This window comes from Pteropus vampyrus, unplaced genomic scaffold (assembly GCF_000151845.1).
Source record: "Pteropus vampyrus isolate Shadow unplaced genomic scaffold, Pvam_2.0 Scaffold137, whole genome shotgun sequence".
Lineage (NCBI taxonomy): Eukaryota > Metazoa > Chordata > Mammalia > Chiroptera > Pteropodidae > Pteropus > Pteropus vampyrus.
The window spans coordinates 4693368-4704389 of NW_011888918.1; the positions used below are offsets into that span (position 1 = coordinate 4693368).

Consider the following 11022-nt stretch of genomic DNA (forward strand, 5'->3'; position numbering starts at 1 on the left):
TTCTAACAGGTGTGAGATGGTATCTCATTGTGGTTTTGATTTGCATTTCTCTAATAGCTAGCGATGTTGAGCATCTTTTCATATATTTGTTGGCCATTTCTATGTCCTCTAGGGAGAAGTGTCTGTTCAGGTCCTCTACCCATTTTTGATTGGATCATTTGTTTTTTTGTTGCTATTGAGTTGTATGAGTTCTTTGAATATTTTGGATATTAGGCCCTTATCGGAGGCATTGCTTGAAAATATATTTTGCCATTCGGATGGTTGTCTCTTTCAGCCCTTGTTTTTAAGTCTATTTTGTCTGATGTAAGTTTTGCTACCCCATTTTTTAAATTTCCACTCGCATGAATTATCTTTTTCCATCCCTGTATTTTTTTCAATCTGAAGTGGGTCTCTTGTAGGGAGCATGTGTATGGGTCTTGTTTTTTATCCATTCAGCCACTCTATCTCTTTTGATTGGAGACTTTATTCCATTTACATTTAAAGTAATCATCGATAGGTATGTAGTTGTTGCCATTTTATTGATTGTTTTCTGATTATTTTTTTTTCTCTGTTCCTTTATCTTGCTCTCTTGTATGTTGATGACTTTCTACAGTGTCATGTTTGGATTCTTCTCTATTTCTTGTATATCTGTTATAGATTTTTGGTTTGTGTCTATCATGTACTATACCAAGCTATGTTTATAGCAGTCTATTTTAAGTTGATGGTTGCTTAAGTTCGAACACATATTAAAATCACTACAAATTTTTACTCACACTCTCTACATTTATGTTTTGCCATTATTTTTTGCTTCTTGTGTGTATGTATTTGTATGTATCCCTTAATTTATTGTAATTACACATAATCTTCCTACTTTTGCCTTTTAACCTTTTACTAGCTTTATAGTTGGTTGATCCACTACTTTAACTGTTTACCTTTGTCAGTGAGAATGTTTTTCTCTCTTATATTTTTATTTTTTAGGTGAGGCAACCCTTGGTTGACCTCACAGATTGCAAGGACTTTGTCAGCTTACAATCTCTTATTTTTTTATTTTTTACTCCTACAGCACCTGGTCTTCCTAGGTAGTCTCCTATACAAGCACTAACCAGGCCCGACCCTGCTTAGCTTCCAAGATCAGATGGGATCAGGCTTCTTCAGGGAAGCATGGCTGTAGACATCTCTCCTATATTTTTTATTCATATTTTTTTATCTTTCCTGCCTAAAGAAGCCCTTTAACATTTCTTGTAATACTGTTTTAAAGCTGATGAACTACTTTAGCTTTTTTCTTGTCTGGGAAGCTCCTTACCTCTCCTTCAATTCTAAATAATAGCCTTGCTGGGTAGAGTAATCTCGGTTATAGGCCTTTACCTTTTATTACTTTGAATATTTTATGCTACTCCCTTTTGGCCTGCAAAGTTTCTGTTGAGAAATCAGCTAGTGGTCTTATGGGAGCTCCCTTGTATGTAACTAACTGCTTTTCTCTTGCTACTTTAGATTCTCTTTGTCTTTAACCATTGGTATTTTAATTATGATGTGTCGTGGTGTGGGCCTCTTTGGGTTCGTCTTATTTTGTGACTCTTTGCACTTCCTGGACTTGTATTTCTATGTTCTTTGCCAGGTTAGGGAAGTTTTCTGTCACTATTTCTTCAAATAGGTTTTCAATTTCTTTCTCTCCCTCTTCTTCTGATACCCGTATGATGTGATTGTTAGTATGAGTGATGTTGTCCCAGGGGTCCCATAAACTATTCTAATTTAAATTTTATTTTTTTCTTTTTGCTGATCCAAATAGGTTTTTTCCACTACCTGGTATTATAGATCACTGATTTCATCCTCTGCTTCATCTAATCTGCTGTTGATTCCATCTAATGTAGTCTTTATTTCAATTATTTTATTCTGCATTTCTGACTGGTTCTTTTTTATTGTTTCTGCCTGTTGAGATTCTCACTAAGTTCATCTTCCCCTAAGTTCATTGAGTATCCTCATAACCAGTGTTTTGAACTCTGTATCTGGTAGATTGCTTGTCTCCATTTTGCTTAGTTCTTTTTCTGGAATTGTTTCCCATTCTTTCATTTGGGAAATGTTTCTTTTTCTCCCCATATTGACTGACAACCTGTATTCATTTCTATATATTAGGTAGATATGCTATGTTTCTCAGTCTTGGCAGAGTGGCCTTATGTAGGTGCCTTGGCAGGTGCCCTGTGAGGCCCAGTGGCACAGTTTCCCTGCTCACCTGAGCTGGATACTCCAGGAGTGTCCCTTGTGTGGGCTGTGTTTGCCCTCCTGTTGTAGTTGAGCCTTGAATGTTGTTGGCATGTCAATGGGTGGAATTGACCCTCATGCTGACTGGCTGTGAGGACTATCCATGACTATAGCAGACCAGCTTTTGTGAGGGGCTGACCCTATGGACTGGGAGTTGCTTTAGGGTGGCTCTGGTGCTAGCCAAATCCACCCATTATATGTGTCATTTGTGGAGCTGATTGGGTGGTTCTCTGGTATGATCTGAAGCTGGCCAACAGATGTGTTGGTTCTGGAGCCTTTTGGGAGAGGCTCCAGTGCAGAGCACAGTCAGCTGACATTTGTGCCTGGCTTGGGGCCACCTGGTAACAAAGCGATCTGCAGTTCATTCCCTCTTGTGCTGGGCTTGGAGGCTCTTGAGAGAGTCTGTGCTGTGAACTGAGACTGGCTGCTACTAGTACCGGGCTTGAGACCCTCTAGTGGGCACCACAATGTGAACTGAGGCTGGTTGCCACTTGTATCAGTTTTGTAGCTGCTTAGTTGAATCTACATTCCTGCCAACACTGGCCATGGCTCATTCCAGGCTTAGGGCTACCTGATGGGAGTTACAATGCAATTTGAGAATGGTCACCACCTGTACCCGGCTTGGGGCTGCTTAGCAATAGGTACAGGGCATGCTGAGGCCAGTCACTGCTTATTTGTTATTTGTGGACCTTTGAGAGATTTTAGGAAAGTCCATAGCATGAGCTGGGGCAGGCTGCTTGTGTGGAAAATCTGCTGAAAGAGGTTTGAGCCAGGAGCACAAGTTAGGTGGGGTATGTCTCCAGAAATCACCAGGGCTGTATGTATGAAGAATGTTAGCCAAGTTAATGGAGAGCTTAGATTTGGCACCTGCCTGCACCTGCCAGCTGGGTAGAAGAAGGGCTCATCATAGGAGCGGTGGTGCCTGCCAGCACTTCTGTCTCAGGAGAGAGCTGCGTGACCCCTACCCCTCCAGCCCTTGCCCTAAAACTAGTCAATACAGCTCCTCTCCATATGTCCCTGGTGCTTTTTGAGCTGCTGCCTGAGCATTGGCACTCAGAGCAAGTGAGTCTGTGAGCAAGCAAGTCAAGGCATGGGCTCCTCAAGAGGAGTGCCTAGGACTCCTCCTGTCTTACTTGGATGCAATCCTTGTTAGCTTTTATAGCCAGATGTTATGGGGACTCCACTTCCCAGCATTCATGTCCTGGCTGGGGAGTCTGGTGTGGGGCTGGGACCCCTTGCTCCTCAAGGAGGACCTCCACAGCTGAGATATCCCTCCTGTGGGTATGGAACCTGTCTCTTCTGCATGTCCACCCTTACCTACCAGTCTCATCATGGCTTCTTCTTCATATCTTTAGTTATAGGAATTCTGTTCAGCTAATCTTCAGGTGGTCATTCTATACAACTCAATGATGGTTGTTCTATAATCTAGTTGTAATATCGATGTGGTTTGTGGGAGGAGGTGAGCACAGCATTTACCCACTTTGCCATCTTGATCTGAAATTCTCAATAAAGTCTCAGTGTCTTAATTTCAGGTAAATGGAAGCACTGTAGAACAGCAGTCCCCAACCTTTTTGGTTCCAGGGACCAGCTTCATGGAAGACAATTTTTCTACAGACTAGGGGCAGGGGGTGACAGTTTCAGGATGATTCAAGCACATTACATTTATTGTGCACTTTGTTTCTATTATTATTACATCGTAATATATAATGAAATAATTATACAACTCACCACAATGCTGAATCGGATGCCACCAAATGCAGCTGTATAACTGAAGTACATCAACTCACTTGCCACTATAAAGCCTGCCACCAGATGTAACTTGATTGTCTTTTGCCACTCACTGACAGGGTTTTGATATGAGTCTCCAAGCAATTGATTTATTATAGTCTCTGTGCAGCCAAACCTCTCTGCTAATGTTAATCTGTATTTGCAGCTGCTCCCCAGCACTAGCATCACTGCCTCAGCTCCACCTCAGATCATCAGGCATTAGATCCTCATAAGGAGCTCGCAACCTAGCCCCCTAGCATACGCAGTTCACAATAAGATTTGCGCTCCAATGAGAATCTAATGCCTGATGATCTGAGGTGGAGCTGAGGCGTTGATGTCAGTGCTGGGGAATAGCTGCAAATACAGATGAAGCTTCACTCACTTGCCTGCTGTTCACCTGCCGTGTGGCCCGGTACTGGTCCATGGCCCAGGGACCCCAGTTGTAGAAGACAAGTTTAGGGAATTGTTCCCACTCAGTGCCAGGCACAACCCTTAGGAAGCAAAGAAGATAAAGTACCAGCCCTGCCATCAAGAAGTTCATCTTAGGAGGACAAACCACATCACATTCACTTCCCTGGACTTGAGTTCTCCTTTGTTCAGCAGGGACATTGAACTACATGAACCCTGTAAGATTTTCTAAAAATATATCAATTTTTTTTTCCAATGCCACTAAGCACTTAACTCAATTTTTATACGATTTGGAGATAGCTTCAGATCCCAAGGTTTAGGGCTTGGTCCTACAAGACTGAGATGCCAGTCACACATCCAAGTTGTTATCTGTGCTTCTCACCTACTGGCTATAGATTGAAGGTTCCCAACACCTCCACCTTGGGTTTGGTTAATTTGCTAGAGAGGCTCACAGAACTCAGGAAAACATTTTACTTATAGATAACCAGTTTTTTTCCCCAGAATATTCCATAATTTTATTTCCTGTCCTTTTTTATTATGTTAAAATATATATTATGTTAAAATATACATAACATAAAGTTTATCATTTTAACCATTTTTAAGTCTACACTTGAGTGTCATTAAGTATGTTCACATTGTTGTGCAACCATCAACCACAGTGCATCTCAGAACCTTTACATCATCTCAAACTGGAACTCTATTCATTAAACAATAACTCCCCATCTCCCCTTCCCCAAACCCTTGGTAACTTTCCGTCTCTATGAATTTGACTACTCCAGGTACCTCATGAAATGATACAAAATTTATCCTTTCATGTCTGGCTTATTTCACTTAGCATAATACTTTCAAGATTCATCTGTGCTATAACATGTATCAGAATTTCATTTCTTTTTAATGAATAATTCCTTAATAATGGAATAATTCCATTACGCACACACACACACATACCATATTTTGTTTATCCAGAGTCAGTTTTTTTGTCAATACTTCTAACTACTACTGAGTGATGTTATTCAGAGAACTCAAGGAACTAACACTCTTTAGGGTGTTAGAATGTGGCCCACCATCCAGCAATCCCTCTACTGGGTATTTACCCCAAATACTTAAAAACTCATATCCAAAAAGATGCTTGCACACTGATGTTCATAGCAGCATTATTCACAGTGGCCAGGACATTGAAGCAACTGAGGTGTCCTATGATAGGTGATTGGGTAAAAAAACTATGGTACATAAATACAATGGAATATTACTCAGCCATAAGAAGAGATGAAATACTGCCATTTGCGACAACATGGATGGACCTCGAGATAATCATGCTAAGTGAAGTAAGCCAGACAGAAAAAGTTGAAAATCACATGATATCACTTATATGGGGGATATCAACCTAAAAGCAACAAATGAACAGAACAAGCAAACAGAGACTCATGGACATGGACAATAGACTAGTGGTTACCAGAAGGGAGGGAGGAGGAAGGTAGATGAGGTAAAAGGGGTCAAATATGTGGTGGCAGAAAGAAATCTAACTATGGGAGGTGAACACACAATGTAAGTATATATATGCCTTACTGTTAAAATGTATAGCTGAAACTTACCGGTTTTTGGTAACTAATGTCACCATAAAGTAATTAATTAATTAATTAATTAATTTTTAAAAATTGTGGCCCACCAAAATCCTGAAAAAGTCTCTGATGCTTCAGTGTTAACTTTCAAATCCATGTAAATGTTGCATTCTATTCTATAACAACGGTTTGTTTTAGCATAAAAATGTTCTAAAGTAATTGTCATATATTAAACTTGACACACACTAGTTTTTTCCTGTGGCTTCAAAGTCCCCCATCCCCCCTCTACACATACACACTCTTAGGGTATGAATCCTCTAATTTAAGAAGCGCCATCAGAGGAATAGGTGATAAGACACAGAATCTGGTTGTAGAAGACTAAAGAGCAAGCTAATAAGTTTAGACTTCGTACTGTAAGCAATTTACATGCCACTGAAATGTTTTTGAACAGAGGAGTGAAATTGCAAAAGCGGTGTCTTGAAAATATTATGCTGGAAGCAATACGAAGCATGGCTTGGAGGAGAGAGAGACCAGAAGCAAGCCAGGTTTTACAGGAAACCAAATAATGCAATAGAGACTTCTACCTTGAATGGCAATAGAGAGGGAGAAGTTGGAGATAGTTAACACTAGGCCATAAACCCAGATCCTGTCCCTCTATTTTCAAGGTTTAGATTGAGATTAACACTCCTAATGTAAGACCCTTGTCTTTGTCCCAAAAGTTAGAAGTTAGCCCTATGTGGACCACCTCTGCATTTATTAAACAGCTTATATGATGCCATTTATTGAATTAACTCAAAGCCCTTCTTTATAAACTCCTTTCAAAACTTGAGGATGGGGAGAAAAAAAATTCTAATAATGTAAAAATACAGTTTCAATAGCTTGACAGTGAGTATATTTATGTATTCCTCTTTGCCTTTGCTGCTGGTAATCTCAGAGCTAAATGTTGTGCATTCATTTAGTTTTTCATCGGCCAGCAGTTTTTGATATTTTTTTCTGTTCTTATTACTTCTTGCTAATTTTAAGTACATGTCCTAGTAAAGTCAAAGACTACCTGGATTCAGATCCCTACTCCACTATTAACTAGTTGGGTGACCTTGGCAGGTTGTTTAAACTCTCTGAGCCTCAGTTTTCTCAATTATAAAAAGGAGATAACAACAAGACCTATTCTATAGGATTCTTGTGAGATAAATGGGATCATCTTGGTAATATAAAGAGATTAGCACCTTGCATGCCATATTATAAAAGCTTAAAAAAGGTTAGCTATTACTAATATTAACAGGGTTTAGTTTCAGTGTCCCTATGCTTTTAAGTTTCCTTAAATCACCTTTAGAAATAGCTGTAATATAAATCTAACAATAAATAAATAAAATCTAATAATAAATAAAGTTGGGTCCCGACTAACCGTGAGTCAAATTTTGAGATTTAGGCCTTTGGCAATTGGAAGAGCAGAAATAAGGAGGTCAGGAGTGATAATGCATTTTGAGGAGGAAAATGAATATTCTGTGTTTAAGATTTGTAAAGTTACGCAGTTCAGTGGGGGTACACATTAGTGTATTTGCTGGGGGGAGGCGGTCATTTATGTTACAGGCCTGGCCTAGAACCTCTCAAAGGCATCTTATTCCAGAGTGTAGCCTAGCCTAGGCATTCATTCATTCATTCAATAAATATTAACTGAGCACTAGTCCAGAAGCTAAATAATCTTAGTAAACTCAGAAAGTGTGAGGCTCACTACAAATGCATGATCACTAAATTTATATTTGCCAGTGGATGTGCATTTATTATAAAGGACCAATTTCTAGTGAGCATAAGCTAATTTCTCGCTATTTGGGAAGCCTATGTGAATTGGAAGATTGCTTGGTAAGCATACACCCAGAACAAGGAAAACATAGAGTGAGACATATGACCTAGATACTGGGAAAGTCCTATGAAATACACTTGTCCTAGAAGAGAAAACACCTTTCTAGAGACCAGTTGCTCCTATCCCCAAGACCCCATGTGTCTGTCCCTGGAACAGTACAAGATGTACCAAATAATACTTGTTTCTCTGAATCTTAGTTTCTTCAATTACTATGTCCAGTATATATCTAGATATACTACTTTTGCTCATTAAGCCACACTCTAATGAGCATGGGATATATTCTGTTTTCTCACATAATAGCCCAAATTAATCAAACTGAATTTTCAGGCTTTCGCTGCCTCCATGAGTTATGCAGTGGTGTTTGAAAATGGAGGACTAGAGTTCAAGAAAGAGGTAGGAGCTGGATATACAGATTTAATCACCCCTGAGTAAAAGAATTAAACCACTGGTAAGTGGTAAAATTTCTGAAGATGTTGCTACCTTAGTCACTGATGTGCTAGAGGTAACATGGTACCTACAAAGAGTAGAATATTATTCAGCCTTAAAATGAAAGGAAATTCTGACACTACAACGTGGATGAACTTAAGGACATTATATTATTAATCAGGGTTCTCCAGAGAAAGAGAACCAACAGGAGATATCTCTATATCTATATCTACATCTTTATCTATATCTATATCTATATCTACACAGAAAAACTTATTTTAAGAAATTGGCTCATATAATTATGGGGGCTTGGTGAGTCCAGAATCTGATGGGGCAGACTGGCATGCTGGAGACTCAAGGAAGAGTTGCAGTTCAAGTATAAAAGCTGTCTACTGACAGAATCTCCTCTTGCTCTGGGGAGATCAGTCTTTGTTCTGTTAAGGCCTTCATCTGATTGGATGAGGCCCCTCAAATTATGGAGAACAATCTGCTTGCTCTACTCAAAGTCCACTGAATTAAATGTTAATCTCATTCAAAAACATCCTCACAGAAACAGCTATAATAATGTTTGACCAAATATCTGGGTATCATGGCCCACCCAAGTTGACACATAAAATTAACTATCACACCTGAGTAATACCTATAGGCATTTATTAAGCACTTATTATAAACTAAGTATATGGCGTTATTTTATCTAATTCTGTAAATCCTATAAAGTAAGTTTATTCTAGTTTTTAAATGTGAGGAAACCAAATTTCAGAGATTTTATCCAAAAAGTTTATAAAATTTAGAAGCAATCAAAACCATTCTGATCATTGCTAGAAGTAAAATTAGTCAATTTGACCAAAGTGGGAACTAGTTCTCTGGTCTTTTCACATCTTTCAAAGTTCTCAGAATCAAGTTCTAATAGCCTAAATGGTTCATGACTTTGGGGACAAAAACTATTACCTTCTTACTTCATGCCAGACAAAATGCTAAGCACTTTATATTATCTCCTTTAATCCTTATAGTAATGTTGAAAGATTAAGTAAATCCATCAGAACTGGGTTTGGCAGTGACAGAAAATTTAACAGTGCATAAAAGAGATAAAAATTTCTCTCTACCCCACGCCCCAGATAAATAAAATCTGAAGGTAAGCTATCCAAACTGGTAAACAGCTCTACTCTCATTACTGTTCTAGATTCTATCTTTTTGCTCTGACATCTTCAACACATCGCTTCATCCTTATGGCCCAAGACAGATGTTTAGTTCCGCCATCCCGTGTGCATCCTATTCACCAGGAAGAGAGGCAGGACCACAGTGGACAAGCCCCTCCTCTTTAAGGACACTTCCTGGACATTGCACATGCCACTTTTCCTCATGCCCACTTGGTCAGAACTTAGCTATATGGCCAGGCCTACTTGCAAGGGAGGATGGGAAACATTTTTTATTCTAGGCAAACAAATGCACAGTTGGAAAAAAAGGAGCAAATGGATATTGGAGGACAATACCACAGGCAGTATTATAAATATCATTTTGTAGATGAAAAATCAGGCACAAGGAAATGAAGCACAAAGCTCTAACGTAGTATAAAGAACTAGCCAGTAATAACTGTTAGCGGTAGAGGGAGCAAGGATTCAAATTTAAGTTTTAAATGATTTTTTAAAATAAATTATAATGAACTCAAAGTAATTTCAACAAAAATGTCACTCCATGACAATCAGATGTGCTTTCTTGAGTGAGAGAGAGAGGGTTGGAGTTATTGCTGCTCCACTGTATGTAACCCGGAGCCTACCTTTTCATGCTCTAAACTTAAATCTGAATGTACCCACAGAAGTGTGTCAGGTATGTGAATTTCATACAACTTGTGTAGAGATGGGGAAAAAAGATTGAAAACTGGTTATTGTGTGGTTCTACCACCCTATTCCTCCCTTTTGTCATTTGAAAATTTACCTGAAGTTTAAAGGAAATGCTCCCAGAGCCGTCGCTGTCACTCGGGTTTATCCTGAATCCCCCAAACTAGGATGGGAGCCATCTTGTCTTAGGATGAGAAAAGAAGTTTTATTGACAAATATATATGCTGATAGCCAACAATCCCCTAGGGAGATAAAGGACTAGAAACATACTGTATCTTCCAAAATCAAAACTGCCTCCTTGGGCTTAATCCAAAGTAGCCCATCCAGTTGGACAAAAGGTGGGAGTGAAGCACTGACATCTAGATAAACAACTGGAAAAGGCTTTAGCCCCAGTTCTAAATGTTCATAGTGACTCAGGAGCAACTTTTTTTTGGACAGGCTCAGTTTCTTCAGAGGGACTTTTAGAATTTGGTACTTGTGACCCTGTTGACGTTGTATGTAAATCGCCTACTATAAGTGGAGTATTTTTCACCCTCGCATTGTGCCAGCTGCGCAATGAATTTAGAGGGCCTTGGAGCCAATTCCAGACTTTGTTTTTCTGACTGTCATCATCATCTCTTTCCCGTCTGACAGTTTTAAATAGTCGCTTCTTTCTTTCTGAGGCTTTCATGCCAGAGACTTTGAAGAGGTTAATGCTCAGCCGGCTCATCCTGGAAGTAGGGATAGGCCCAGCGTTAACATATTTGTCAATATTTTTCAGGGTAGTATTGACCAAAGACTGGATAGATTCCACAGGATCATTCCTCATACTTTCGAGAGCTGAAACCAGAAAGGAGGTCAACTCAGATTCTCAATCTCCAAGGACTGTCTACCCAAACCCCATTATTTCCCATCCCACATGTCAGGTTATAACATAACTTTATTTAGAATACTT

The 11022-nt window shown here is 39.3% G+C and overlaps 1 protein-coding gene and 1 pseudogene across 1 annotated transcript in view; both read right to left on the reverse strand.

Annotated features, from left to right (window-relative positions):
- Positions 1-1033: 1033 nt before the first annotated feature.
- Positions 1034-1152, reverse strand: LOC111744581 (annotated as a pseudogene).
- Positions 1153-10287: 9135 nt separating this feature from the next.
- Positions 10288-11022, reverse strand: part of LOC105297306 (maestro heat-like repeat family member 5) — a 24299-nt gene continuing 23564 nt past the window's right edge. The window contains exon 11 of the mRNA XM_023535182.1: positions 10288-10907. Within this exon, the coding sequence (XP_023390950.1) occupies positions 10492-10907 (416 nt within the window). The 3' untranslated portion in view covers positions 10288-10491. The remainder of the gene's footprint in view (positions 10908-11022) is intronic.